Here is a 14,750-nt window from a genome sequence, read left to right as displayed (position 1 = left end):
TCGTGAGGGGGACAGACCACAAATAAATAAATGACCCCAAGGGCATGTTATCATGAGTTAGCAGGAAGTGAGGCCCCTGGGGGGTCCAGGAGATCTCTCTGAAGGAGGGACAGGAGCTGAGATGAGAACTGAGCAATGTTTAACTATGCTCGGAGGAGGGACTGGGACTCTGAGGCAGAGGGTGTCTTGGCAAGAGGCCAAGGGGCACAGGCTCTGGATTTGGTCAGGACCAGTGAAGCCACCTGCAGTAGAATTTACTGGGCACCTGTTGTGGGCCAGGTCCCAGGCCAGGCCCTGGAGGGTTCTGAACTTGGCTGCAGGCAGGGCTGGGCTTGGTTCCCTTTAAAAAGCAGCCACACTGACCAGTCAAGCCCAGGCGGGACTGGGGAAGGGAGGGGACACTCAGAGTGAGAGAACCTTGGAGACTGTGTCCAGCCAAACCTGAGAACAGGGGCCTGCGCGGGGGGCCAGGATGGCCACTCCCTCAAGGTCAGGGGGGCAGTCCACGACCCCCCCCCCCACCCGCTGTCAGGGCTGACCCTCAGCCACCTCCAAGCCCGGATTCTGCCCACAGTGGTCTCTCCCCAGCACCTGCCACAGGGCTGGGCCTCAAGCTGACCCTCCCCAGAACATCCTAGCTCTTCCCACAGTGCATGGAGCGTCGGCAAGAAGCCAGGACAGCAGGACTGCATTCTTGCTCTCAAGGTCTCCCTTGAGTGACATGCACACAGCAGGTGCCCAATTAATGTCTGGGCTGCCAAGTCTGAAAGAGGGTGCCCTCACGCCTGCTGTGATCTTGGCGGGTAAGTCTGTTTGTGCCCCTGGCTGTCAGCTTACAGGGACGGCGCGTGTAGACACAGGAACGGGTGTCAGCCCAGGGCCTACATGTAGCTTCGCAGCACATCCTTGCGAGATGATGGAGCCTAATTGGTGCTTGGCTGGCACCACACCCACTGACGCGTCTTGTGTCACACTGAAGCCTGAGATGAGCTGGTGGGGTGTGGCCGGGGGCAGCCTGCGGCCCCGCTCTGGCAGCAGTGAAGGGGGGTGGCAGCGGTTGTGGGGGGGGGGGGGCGGGTGGGATGGGCAGGAAGGGTTTCCAAACCAGCCAGACCGGGGCAGAGCTTTACACGTGCCTCCGTCTCAGCGGCCTGGGAGCTCGTTGGTTTCAACATCATCCGAAGCACATGTTTCTCTGCAGTTGGCACCCTGGGCTCTTTTCCCTTCACACACGGGCCACTGGGGGGCTTGGCGGGGGCCCTTGGGCACTGAAGACCTGCCCCCGGGTGCCCAGCACTCCAAGGGGTGGTGTTGAGAGGCAGCCCCCTTTCCAGGTGGCCGGGCGGAGACCCGCAAGGAGGCTGAGGGTCCTGACCCCTGGACAGGGGAGGGGAGGCCAAGACTCAGAGCACTTACTGCACGCAGGCCGAGAAGAGTTCTTTGCAGGGTTTCTGAAGGAGCTTCTCCTCCGTCTGGGAGACCAGGTCCCGTCCAACTTGGGTGATGAAAACTGGGGACTGGGGGCAGGAAGAGAAGAGGAGGCATCAGTGAGGCAGGGGGCAGGGGGCCGGGCTGCCACGGGGGCCCCTCCCACCTGCACCTGGGAGGTGGCGGTGATGGAAGGTGGTGACCCAACTGGCCAGCGCTCCGGGTCAGATTTCTGGTTCTGCCGCTGACAGTGTGGCGACCTCGTAAGGCCACCCTGCTCCTCGGAGCCCCACTGTCCTCCTCTGCGAACACAGATTGTGACATCCCGTGTCCTGGGCTGTGGTCGGAACTGAGGGCGGGGTGTGAGCACTCACAGTGAAGGGATCCCCCCAAGAGCTGCCCCCGTCCCTAGTCACTGAGGGGCTGTGTCCTTGGAGGGTGGGTGTCAGAGGGTCTGGAGCAGGAGAAGGGGTGGCTCTGCACCCGGGGGAGCAGGGGAAGGCTGTGACACGGGTCTGGCTCGGGTTTGCCAGGTCTGCATCCCACTCCCACATGGCTTGCTCCGGACACGGCCTCGCTGTTACCAGGAGGACGGTCAGAAATAACCGTTTCTCCAGGAACCAGTCAATGAAGCCATAAGAGGTGGTTGCTACTACTATGATGCTCATTTCATAGATGAGGAAACTAAGGTTCGGAAAGGTTAAGACCTTTGCCCTAGGTCACCAGCAAGTGGCAGAGACAGGATTTATACCAGGCTGGGCGGGTCTAGAGTGAAGCTGGTTGGATGTGGTGGGGTGTCTAAACCACCTGTGTGTGCTCCCCTCATTCACTGCCGTCTCCCAGGAGGCCCCTGAGATGTGACCTTAGCTGTGGGCTGACTTGGAACTTACAGAGGATGCTACAGTTCAGGGTGGTGAGCCGCTGGTCTCGGGGGGGTGGGGGGGTGTTATTGCAGAGGGTGAGGGGTCAGCTGGGAAAGCTTCTGAGGAGGGGGTCAGAGGCAAAGCAGAATGTGGCCTCAGACCTCCCACCCCTCCTGGGCCTTCCCGCCTGAGCCCTCCCCACTCCTGAGCAGACAGGAGGGGCTTCTGGGGGTCTGGGGGTGGCTCAGCCGTGCGTGAAGTCACAGCACCGTCATTCCTTGGAACCGGCTGGCAGGAGAGTTCTGGGGGCGCTGCCTACACTCCAAGCCCCGCGGGGAGTTAATAGCTGGTGATGACGCGTTTGGTCTAACGACCACGGGTTTAAATTCAGTCTTTGGCTCAGTGACGTGAAGAGACGAAGCGATTCCAACCAAACCCCCTCTCGGGTGACTCTGGGGAACGACACCTTCTGCCAGTAGGAAGGGAATAAGAAGCTGTCGGCAGCTTTAAGCTGGAAACGTAAAAAGCCAAACCTGCTGGGAGGGTGAGCCGTGCCACTGCTCAAAGAGGCATTTGCTGTTCTAGTCACATCAGGGGAATCTGAGGGTGTTGGTCCTTCCCCCCGACTGAGAAGGCTCTCCCCAGCCCACAGGCAAGGTCTGATGGGTCACATAAGAAAAAGGGCCCTGTGGTCCCGGTGACCACAGTCTGTCCTCTGTGGCTTGAAGGCGGGAGAATTCCACACGGTTTCAGATCTCTTTCCAGGAAGCTAAGCCCTGCTGGTCCCAGGAGGCCTGTGAGGTGGGCTGGAGAAGGGAGGGGTGTTTCCTCCCGGCCAGGTGGGCTCTGGAGAGGAATGACCCCCTCACTGCCCTGAAGGCTCAGGAAGGCCATGCGAGCTCTGGCGGGCAGGGCTGGGGCTCTCTCCAGCGGGATTGCCCCTCTGGGATGGAGCAGAGGGTCAGGATGGAGCGGGAAGGACTGGGGTCACTCTCCTCCATGTCACAGATATTCCCTTCATTTCTAACCAAACAGAAAAGACCGCGTGGCCCTCGGATATTCATGGGGCTGAAAGCAGCCTGGAGAAGAGGTGTTGGTAGAGGTCGCTGGTAAAATTCTTCCTGGGGCCTGGGACCCCCTTGGGCCACCAGTGTTACAAATGACACTTTATTTCTCCGGTCACCAGGTGGTCTCCTCAAGGGGTCCCAGCCTGCAGGATCCAACTTTAACACAGGAGTGTGAACGTAGGCACCAAGTGAAGTGTGAAATTCGCTCAGTCTGTCCAACTATTTGTGACCCCGTAGACCTCAAGAGGCACCCCGGGCACCCCTCAAGAGGGCATCTCCACGGCCAACTCCAGATGGCTTAAAACACAGTTCACACCTCAGGGACACAGCTGTGCACACTCGGGCTTGCGGACCACCGAGCTCTCCCCTCCAGCCTGGTGAGAAAGGACTTGGTTCCTAGAGGAGCCTCAGGCTACAGGGCCACCTGTCCTGCCCCCCGAGTCACACGTGAAGCAAGAGAGCACCCCCCCCACACACACCTCTTTGCCCAGACACTTCCCTGTTTCTTCTCCCTTGAGACGGGGGACGGGTGTGGCATTTGAGCCCGGGTGTGTCTTGTCTACTCTCTGTGGGTCTGTGCCTTTGGGTAGAAGCCCCCCAACACCAGAGGAAAATAACCTGCCCCACCCCTCCCCGTGGAATGTAAAACTGACCTTGAATTCGGTACCACTTGGGGCTGCAGTCGGACGGGGCCAGTGGCCGGCAGGTCCCGCGGGTCGGCAGACTCTGCACACCCGCCCCTTTGTACCTCCAGCCCCGCGACGGCCCAGACGCACTCCAGGCCTGGGGTCTACCCAGACAGCCCAGACCCAGGCGGGAACAGACTCGCCTGTTCACGATGCCTAAGCCACAGGTCCTGGGCTTCCTGCTGTTTGTGTTACCAAAACACACTTTTGAGGCAGCAAGAGGGGTGGGCGGTCCAAGTGTTTTCCTGGACACCACAGCACAATAAGAGGAGCCCTTGGCGTCGTTCCGAACGTAAACGGTGCAGGCCGGCTAAATGGGACAGGGGCCCCGGGGGCTCTGCACCTTCACACTTCCCTAAGCCCCCTCCTCCCTTTGGCCCCACCTCCCTGTTCTCAGATGCACCCTTCGATAGCTCAGCTGGTAGAGCAGAGGACTGTAGGCTCGATAAATGTGGACATCCTTAGGTTGCTGGTTCGATTCCAGCTCGAAGGAAGTGCCTTAGTTGCTGCGGGCTTCCCTGGGGGCTCAGACGGTAAAGCGTCTGCCTGCAATGCGGGAGACCCGGGTTTGATCCCTGGGTCAGGACGATCCCCTGGAGAAGGCAACGGCAACCCACTCCAGTACTCTTGCCTGGAAAATCCCATGGACGGAGGAGCCTGGTAGGCTGCAGTCCATGGGGTTGCAAAGAGTCAGACACAACTGAGCGACTTCATTTATTCCCTGTTCAGTGCCCTCAGGCCGCCTCACTGCCGTGACCCTAAACTTCAACATGGGGCCTGGGCCAGACCTCCCATCCTCTCCTCCACGGACACCTCTGCAACACGGAGGCAGGGATGGTATAGGCGACCAGTGGGGATTCGGGGCACTGCAGGCCTCAGGACTTCTAAGGAGGAGAGAGTTAGGGGCTGCTGGGGGCGGGGTGGGAGGATCTAGTTAGTTAGAAGAGCTAAGGATTTGTCCTGAAGCTGCATCTGTATAGCAATGGATTAAGTGGGATCATGTGCTGGATTTGGGGTAACATTCGGGCTAACAGAAAGAAGGAAATGGCAACCCACTCCAGTATTCTTGCCTAGAGAATTCCATGGACAGAGGAGCCTGGTAGGCTGCTGTCCATGGGGTCGCACAGAGTTGGACACGACTGAAGCGACTTGCATGCATGCATTGGAGAAGGAAATGGCAGCCCACTCCAGTATTCCTGCCTGGAGAATCCCAGGGACAGGGGAGCCTGGTGGGCTGCCTGCCGTCTTTGGGGTCGCACAGAGTCAGACAGGACTGAAGCGACTTAGCAGCAGCGGGCTAACAGGCATTACCTGGGGTGCTTCAGGGACCCAGGTTGGAAAGGAAGGGATGGGGTGGGGTGGAAGCATGGGTCTGGTCTGGGCAGGAAGCCTCCGTGGGTGCTTAACTCAGCGACCTAGACCCAGGAAGCCTGTGCGGATCATCCACCACGCCCAAGCCTCTGCCTCCGTCAGCAACCTCCAGTGACAAGGATGGAGCCCCCGGGGCAGACCGACAGTCCCCCAGCCCCCCTACCCCCACCCCCGCTCGGCCTCCACAGGTCATCCGCAGCCGGTCCACCAGGTGGCGCTATTGAGCCCCTTGCTGCTGCGCGGCGCTCGCAGACACCCCAGGGATGACCAGCCCCCCGCCCTCCCCCGCCATCGCCCTCCCTCCAGCCCCCACTCCCCATCAGAGGAGGGAGGCCAGATGGCACACCTGAAATAATTACCGAGTGATTCATCTCTGACCTGAGGAGAGCGGCCTTTGCAGTAAGAATTGAGGCGAAAAGTGAGATAGTCCCCTGGAGAGGACTGGGTCTTGAGGGAGAGGTGGGGTTTACACCGGGGTTGGGGGGGCGGCCCAAAGGCGGGGGCGGGGGCAGGGCAAGCAGGGAGCTGTAGGGGTGCTCACGGGGAGGAGGACTCATCCAGACAGAGCTAAATAAGGGCGACGGCTGGCGCGGTCATGTCTTGCCAGGCTGGTTCTCACTGACGGCTGAGTCATCAGGCCAAGGGTGGCACCGTAAGGGCGGCTGGGGCGGGGGAGGTGGCCATGGGCTGCTACCCCTGCTCTCCCCGGGGCTAGTGCCGCCGCTGCCCTCTGCACCAAGGTGACCAGCGGGAGGAAGGAAGCTCATTTCCTGTGATGTCTGACGACCTTGTTCCCGAAGCATCCCAGTTCCTCGTGTCAAGAGGTCAGAGTGGAGATGGCACCCACCGTATGTGGCCGGTGTCCCTGGGGGTGCCGAGGGATGGAGGCACGGCTGGGCCCCGAAACCACTCTCCAATGCCTCCTTCGCAGCTGCCAAGAATCCCAAAGCGAGCACCTCTCCTGTCACCCTTGGAGCCTTCCAGAAACACATGCCCGACACTTGTTTAGAGATCCAGGAGCCCAGAGGATACAGGAGGAGGGGGAGAACACAGAGCGCTCTCCTGGGAAGAGCCTCGGGGCCTCACTGATGCAACCCCATTAGTGGCACAGATGGAAAAACTGAGAAAAGAGACCCCTCTGAGTCACGGCGCTGGCCAGGGGGCGCAGACCATCAATGGAGGGGCTCCATAGAGGGCAGAGTTCGGGCCGGTAGATCTGAGCTGCCTGGGCTCTAACCAGGTGTCCTGAGCCGCTCAAGGGAAAGAACACAGCCTCAGCCTCGCTGTCCCCACTCAAAACCAGTTTGTCCCCACTTCACAGATGGGGACAGGCACACACAGCAATCTCAGTACTGGTATGTTTCAAGAATTCTCTTCTCTTGCCTGGACTAACTAGTAGGAGGCCCTCACAAGCCTCTGCATCCACCTGCTCGTACATGGATGCAACAGCCCTCAAGAGAGTTTTTCCATCTCACACAGCAGAGATGAGCCCCACTGCCAACAGATCAAGTTCAGTGCCTTCTTGATCCAGCCCTAAAGGCCTTCCTCAACCTGCCTCCCCATCATGCCCTCCACTCCCACTGTACACTCATTTCCTGGGTAAACTCTGGCTTTCCACCCACCAGGCCTTTGCTAGTCTCATGAAAGGAGCCCTTGCCACCCGTCATGGCTCATCGTCCAAACCCTATGTAGTCTTCAGGACCTTTTTCCAATGCAACCTCATCCAAGATGATTCTCGGAGTCCACAGGGCCTTCTGCACAATCCCACGTCCCACTGACAACATTCATCATCATTGTGATTTCTTGAGCACCTATTATATGTTAAGTCCTAGGAACTTTCCATGGGGTGTCTTTTTTAATCTCTCAAAGTAGGTTTTATGCTTATGTAACCTGTATGAAGAATACGTCATGTGAAATGCTGGGCTGGATGAAGCACAAACTAGAATCAAGATTGCAGGGAGAATTATCAATAACCTCAGATATGCAGATGATACCACCCGATGGCAGAAATCGAAGAGGAACTAAAGAGCCTCTTGACGAAGGTGAAGGAGGAAAGTGAAAAAGCTGACTTAAAACGCAACATTCAAAAAACAAAGATCATGGTATCCAGTCCCATCACTTCATGGCAAATAGATGGGGAAACAATGGAAACAGTGAGAGACTTTATTTTCTTGGGCTCCAAAATCACTGAGGATGGTGACTGCAGCCATGAAATCTGAAGACTCTTGCTCCTTGGAAGAAAAGCAATGACAAATCTAGACAGCATATTAAAAAGCAGAGACATTACTTTGTTGACAAAGGTTCATCTAGTCAAAGCTATGGTTTTTCCAGTAGTCATGTATGGATATAAGAGCTGGACAATAAAAAAGACTGAGCACCAAAGAATTGATGTCTTTGAACTGTGGTGCTAGCAAAGACTCTTGAGAGTCCCTTGGACTGTAAGGAGATCAAACCAGTCAACTGTAAAGGAAATCAGTCCTGAATATTCATTGGAAGGACTGATGCTGAAGCTGGAGCTCCAATACTTTGGCCACCTGATGTGAAGGGCTGACTCATTGGAAAAGACCCTGATGCTGGGAAAGATTGAAGGCAGGAGGAGAAGGGGATGACAGAGAACGAGATGGTTGGATGGCCTCACCAGCTCGATGGACATGAGTTTGAGTAAGCTCTGGGTTTTGGTGATGGACAGGGAAGCCTGTGTGCTGCAGTCCATGGGGCTGCAAAGAGTCAGACATGACTGAACAACTGAACAACAACAAAGGTTTTATCATGTCCATCTGACAGATGCAGACATAGGCCCCGAGAAGCTAAGTAACTTGCCCAAGATCACACAGCTAGCATGGGAGCAGAGACAAGATTCAAACCCAGGCAATCTGGTCAGAGAGCCTTATCCCTGAGTACCACCAGGTCCTCCTAGGATGCCATAGTCTTCCTCGAATAGTGAGTGCTGATGTGACTCTGCCTTGGAGAGCAAGCCTTCTTTGGAGGCTGGTGGGGCTGGATAATGAAGTGCAGTGGACGTTGTGTGTTTTGGTGAGCACTGTTTGTATTACGCCGTCGTGTACACACACACACACACACACACACACTCACACACACAGGCTAATGGCCAGCATATGCTTCGCTTCACCATATGAAAACATCCCTCCAAGGAGCTCCCTGCTCATTAGCAGCAGTTCCATCAGTGAACAAAAGGTCAGCCCAGGAGACTGTCCGCTCTATCTCCAGACGCAAGCACTTAGGGCTTAATGATGTGTATATTTTCATATGTGGGCAGTTGACATTCCCCATGTAAATTGTTTGCAATTTCTCAATGTAGACAGACCTGGTTTTCAGGAAAAGCTGAGCAAGAGAGGCAAGATACTCTGGAAGACAGGGGTCCCAGGGGGTCCCCTTCCTTCCAAATAGGTGGCTTCTGGCGGGGGGGGGGGGTGGCCTGTCCTACCCATACCAGGTTGGAGACAATTGTTTGTTGGGGGGCCAACTCACTTCTCCTCCAGGACAGGAACCAGGGAGGGGCACTCCCACGGCCATACTCTGGCCGCCCCTTGACCCTTGACGAGGAGATCTGCGTCAATGGCGGGAAGCTCTGCACACGGGGCTGCCTGGGCCCAGCCGTGGGCGGGGGCAGGGGCAGGGGTGGGAATCAGCCTCTAACAGAGCCAGGGTCAGAGGCATCATGGGCGCCTGGGAGAGGGGCCGGCTGATAGCTACTGGCCCCTCCAGGCAACTTTTCCCATGAATTCATACTTTCCATCGCTCCCCAGAATGATGCCCTAGGTGGGGCTCGTGGATGCTGAGTCTTAGGGAGCCTTCAAGGGGCAGAAATGTTGTTTATTCCTGTCTCATCTGAATTGAGTAAAGCACTTGGCGAGTGGCTAGGACTCCCTACATGCCCGTAGACAGAACAGTTCATAAACAGATTTGACCTGAGGTTCAAATCCAGGCCTGTGCAGCTCCAAAACCTGCCATCTCTCCACCCTTCTTCACTGAAAAGAACTTACAATGTGCTCTGAACACAGTAAATGCTCAAAACATTTGTTCACCAAATGTGTGTGCACATGCTCATTCAAAGCAGAAGTGCCTTCATGAGGTCATCTGGTCTACCAGATGACCAAAGGCAGGAGCCTTTGGGCCAACTGGGCCAATCAGTTCTTTGGGATTTTCTTAGTTACAACTGGTTGGAATGTTTGTTTGGGGCAGAAACTGTGGACTGGAGGCTTGAGAGTGGCTGGGGGTAGGGCTGGGGGTGGGGGACCTGGAACTGCCTTGGGAGAAGCATCTTGATTCCTGAGCCCATGTAGAGCTGTGTCTCTCTGACAGTTTCATTTAACCGTATCCCCTGACCCTTTCAATAAATTCCTCCTTTGAGCAACGGGGAGTTAAGTATCTGCCACTTGCCACCAAGACTCCAGACAAATTCACCATCTGTAAAATCAGGAGTTGGGCCTGGTGGTGAGGAAGACCCTCCAAAATCTCCCTCTCCCCCTCCCCTCCCTCTTCTCTCCCCCAACTCAAGTTGGCTGGTTCCGAGTTCCATAAAAACTAACTTAGCTCAGCCTGCCTGACGCTAGGAACAGGAATTGGGTGAAGAAAGCAGCAAGGGAAGGAGGTGGGCAAAGCAGGGCTCATTCCAACCCCCAAATCCTGGCTGCAAATGAAACCTGCTTGTACAATCACAGCCGGCAGACAACGGAGCGCGTTTGCCGATCGGCAGCCTTGGACAACGTTTCACTCCAGGGTTGATTTAAGGTCTGGCTGACAGGAAGAAAAAGCGCCATTCTTCCACCTTTTAATCAAAACCTTCAGTGCCGTGTGGAGAAGGGAGGGGCCGCGGAGCCTGGGTCCATCTGGAGTAGTTCGTCTTCCACAGCCGCCAAGCAGCAAGCACGATCCAACAAGCCCCAGACAAGAACAGAACCAAAGGGAAAGGCAGGGTTTGGTTATCTTGGTCATTGGAAAAGTGAACCAGCCCAGCCAAGTGCATCCTGTGGCTCTCGGCCCAGACACGAGCTCCTCCCCGGGTGTCCATGTGGGCAGCAAGGCTGCTGGACCATGTGGCCTGAGCACCGCGTGCCAGATGCAGCCCCCGAGGGCAGAGACACATGCTGGACAGGCAGCTGGTGGCTGGTGGTCCTTGGGGTAGAAGCTGAGAAAATGACAAGTCTCATGGCACCTCTCTTACACTCAGGAGAGGTGAGGCTTGCTGCTGGCCATTAGGTGGGCATGGTCTCCATTCAGAAGTAATTCACCCTAAAGCAGAGGGAGATGAAGCTCTGGGGCCCCTTACTTGCAGTCTGGGAAGCTACCGAGTGTTCTCTGCGGGAGAGGAAGCAAGTCTCCACAAGTGCTTCCGGGAAATGGAGATCTCAGGTGACAAGAACTGAATCTCCAAGGCTGCAGGCATCCGTTGTGATTTCTTTTCTCATTCTCAGGAAATACTCACTTTGGTATCTAATGTTCTGTTCTTTCTTCTTAAAAAAGACCCTCCCCCAACGTTATTTAAGCTTCAGCCACCACAAAACCTGGATCTTCCCTTGTCTCTGACAGACAGCACTCAGTCTTGAAGGAAACTTTCTCTAGGGGGCACCCAGGCATCCACCTCCTGCCTGACAGCCACTCTGTGCCTTTATCTTTCTGTGATCAACAGCCAAAGACCCAGAGTCTGAGGGGCTCACAGGGCTCTCTGGGGCTTCTTGGGGCTGGAGAAGGTGAAGAAGGCCATTGCACTGACAGTGTGGTGGGAAGCAGCCCAGTGTCCTTTGTAAGGCCCGTGGTTCCATTATGACGCAGACAGAATACACGGCCACCCTGGCGATGTCCTTAAGTCTTTGGGCAATGATCTCTTACACCGGTTCAGGGCTGACCCTGGATTTAGCTGGTTACTCTGCCATGCCAGGAAAATACTGCAGGGGACAGGAGCTGCCTTCGCGATCAGACTTAGAGGTGCTCGGTGCTGTGGCAGATACAAGTCAGGAAGCAAGGAGCCCTCTGTTTCTCCCGCAAGGGTCCGAGCTGACTCCATCCATCCACTACATCAGGTTCCCTGAGCGTCCGTTCTGAGCCCAAGTCATGAGCTGCACCCCAGTGACCTTATAAACCGACTCACTTGGCCAGTGGCAGGAGTTCACGGCTGGTAGGGGGTGAGGGTGCCAAGTGTGGTGTGGCCTCTCAGCCCCTAGAAGGACGAGCTCAGAGAGGTGACCTCATGGCCAAGGTGAGGTCTTAGCAAGGCTCAGAGGATGAAGGGGATGTGGCCGGACAATGAGAAGACCAGCGCTCTGAAAGAATCCTAACCCTAACTGTAACACTTCCCAGGTAGACCTAGCGGTAAAGAACCTGCCTGATCCCTGGGTCAGGAAGATCGCCTGGAGAAGGGCATGGCAGTCCACTCCAGTATTCTTGCCTGGCAGGCTACAGTCCATAGGGTCGCAGAGTTGGACACAACTGAAGTGACTTAGCACGCACACAACCCTAACCCTATGGCAAAACCGACACTTTTCTGGACAAATTTAAGATGGCAGAGAGCAGGTTCACAGAGACCATCCACTGGTGAAGGGCTACAGGGTCAGGAAGTCTTCTGAACAAGTAGGCCCTGCATGAGGTCCCAGCCCTTTCTGAGGGTGCCCCTGCGGACCTGGTCACCCCAGGTCACAAAGTGTCACATTCTTTGTGTCAGCGAAGTGAAACACAGCCCTCACCCTCCAAGGAGGGAAGATCAGGCTGGACTGTAAGACGTCTTGTCCCTTACACCCTTTGCTGTTTTTAAGTGGCTTCGCAGAAATCAGGATGAAGGGTTTTTTAGAGGACAGGAAGTGAGAGCATTTTTAAACACTGGTAGAATTTAGCCAGAGGTTCTGAGAGCTGGGCAACTTTAATGAGAAAGAAAGGAAAACACATAAGTGGCCCTGACCCAGACCTTGACTTTTATACGTCAAAAGCAAAAACGGATAATTAACAAAATGAAACGTGCCTGGACGTTGGAGCGAGAGGCCAGCCGGGCTCTGTCAACTTGATAATCCCCGGTCAAGAACTGCGGGCCGAGAGCTCGCGTTGGGAGATGACTCGGTGTTTACACAGGCTGAGGGCTGGCGCTCAGGACCCAGAGAAGCAGGCTTTTTCCTGGCGAGGGGCTTGGATCCAGCCAACTCCGTTCTGGGTCAGGATGGTCACGTGCAGGTAATTCACAAGTAGGGCCCGGGTCCGACAGGGCCAGGGTGCAGAACGCACACACCCGGGGGTGTCTCATTCCTTGCGCGTGAGTGGTGAGGGCACAGTAAGCCAATGTTCCGTCTTCCAAGACACCCTCCAGTCCTCAGACTCCAGGCGGCTTCAGTGTGAAGCCCGGGAAGACATTTCTCCAGTGAAGATTTCATTCCAGGCGGCTCAGGAGTGAAGGAGGGCAGGCATCTTTCAAGATCCTGGGAAACTCGACTGAAACTCCCAGGATGTAATATCTCTGCCCAAGACCCACGGTCAGAGAGCCCAGTGTCTGCCTATCCAAGGCAGTGCTGAGGGCGGGGAGGCTGTCCTCAGGAAGCCTGCGGCTGGCTTCCCTGTCTCCAGACACTCTCTAAAGAGGAATTCTGGGAAGGAAATACCACACACACACACAGGAATGGGGGTCAGAGGCAGAGCCGGCTCCACCAGCATCAAAGGAGACTCCCATTTTCTGCCCTGGAAGGTCACAAGAAAGGAAGAGGAACTTGGACAGGCATGCCCCGGCCTGCCCCGGCCTGCCGCGAGGAGCCCCGAGACATCAGGCTGAGGACAGACGGTGTGTTTTCCAGGGAAGTTGGCGGGGAGAAGTAAATGGGTCTATCTGAGGGACAATTACACAGCCGTTGAAAACGCTGTGCAGAGAGTCTGGGGCGTGAGCAAATGCTAATGACAAGGCACAAAGGTTGGCGTCAGGAAGTGGATCGCGCACAGGAGGGTCCAGCCTGTCCACACAGCCCTCCACCCACCTGCCACCCCCACCCCGACTCGCTCCTTCATGAAGCAGCTCAGAAGGTGACGCTGGTCAACCTCTGACAAGATGACACAGTGGAAAGGAAAGCTTCCAGGTTCCAGAATCAGACAGACTGGGGTAACATCTCATCATCACTCTTTCTCTGTTGTTCTTTTCCTTTACTTGTGGTCAAATAGACATAATGGAGAGATTGCCATTTTAACCATTTATAAACAGACATTTCAGCAGCATTAATTACAGTTGTAATGTTGACTGTTACCATCTTTTCTCAAACTTTCTTATCATCCCAAACAGAAACTCTATACCCGTTAAGCAATAACTCCCTGTCCCTTCCCCTGAATCTCTGGTAAGCTTTAGTTTTCTTTGTCTCAATGAATTTGGCTACTATAGACATTTCACATAAGTGGAATCATACAAATGTGGCCTTTTATGTCTGACTTCTTTCACTTGGGCTTCCTGTGTGACTCAGCTGGTAAAGAATCTGCCTGCAATGTGGGAGACCTGGGTTCTATCTCTGGGTTGGGAAGATCTCCTTGAGAAGGGAAAGGCTATCCACTCCAGTTTTCTGGCCTAGAGAATTCCATGGACCATATAGTCCATGGGGTCGCAAAGAGTCAGACATGGCTGAGCGACTTTCACGTCTTCATTTCACTTAGCCTAATGTTTTCAAGATTCATTCACGCTGTAGCAGGTGTCAGGGCTTCATGCCTATTTATGGCTGAATAATATTCCATTGTATGACAGACCTCATTTTGCTTATCCATTCATCTGCTGATGAACACGGCTTGTTTCTACTTTTCAACAATTGTGAATAATGCTAGTATGGATATTTGCATACAGGTATCTGTGTCAGTCCCTGTTTTTAATTTTCCCAGCTTTACTCTTAATGAAGCCCTTTTTCCAAGGTAAAACAAGGACAATTGTGTCTACTACACAGGACTGTCATGAAGACAGCATGCAATAAAGGTGTAAAACACACAGCATACAGTAAGTGCTAAAACAATGTTACTTAGGACTTCCCTGGTGGTCCAGTGGCTAAGACATTGCCTACCAATATAGAGGTGGGGGTTCGATCCCTGGCTAGACATGTCAAAAAACCAAAGCATAAAACAGAAGCAATATTGTAACAAATTCAATAAAGACTTTAAAAACAGTCTACATTTTTTAAAAAATCTGGAAAAAAAAGGTTTTCAAAAAAATAAAATAATGTTATTTTGTCCCGCCTCCCTCATTAATATCCACCCTTAGTAAAGGAGTGTGAGAGGGTTAGATTCAGTGATACCCTCAAGGGCTGTGCTGTGCTAAATCGCTTTAGTCGTGTGCCCCTAAGGACTGTAGCCCACCAGGCTCCTCTGTCCATGGG

General features: G+C 54.7%; 1 protein-coding gene and 1 non-coding gene across 5 annotated transcripts in view; one reads left to right on the top strand and one right to left on the bottom strand.

Moving 5' to 3' along the window:
- Positions 1-14,750, bottom strand: part of GRK5 (G protein-coupled receptor kinase 5) — a 223,204-nt gene that overhangs the window by 25,215 nt on the left and 183,239 nt on the right. For 3 of the 4 annotated variants that reach the window (XM_070470272.1, XM_070470273.1, XM_070470274.1), the window contains one exon: positions 1,417-1,517. In XM_070470272.1, coding sequence (XP_070326373.1) covers positions 1,417-1,517 — 101 coding nt within the window. Of the gene's footprint in view, positions 1-1,416; positions 1,518-14,750 lie in introns of those variants that run through there. The other variant, XM_070470275.1, reaches the window with a different exon arrangement.
- Positions 4,448-4,537, top strand: TRNAY-GUA (transfer RNA tyrosine (anticodon GUA)). The gene is given in 2 exon segments: positions 4,448-4,484; positions 4,502-4,537. It is a non-coding gene; the product is annotated as a tRNA-Tyr (tRNA).

The sequence above is a fragment of the Odocoileus virginianus genome, chromosome 7 (assembly GCF_023699985.2).
Source record: "Odocoileus virginianus isolate 20LAN1187 ecotype Illinois chromosome 7, Ovbor_1.2, whole genome shotgun sequence".
NCBI classification, from domain to species: domain Eukaryota; kingdom Metazoa; phylum Chordata; class Mammalia; order Artiodactyla; family Cervidae; genus Odocoileus; species Odocoileus virginianus.
This window is presented reverse-complemented; position numbering and strand designations above follow the sequence as displayed.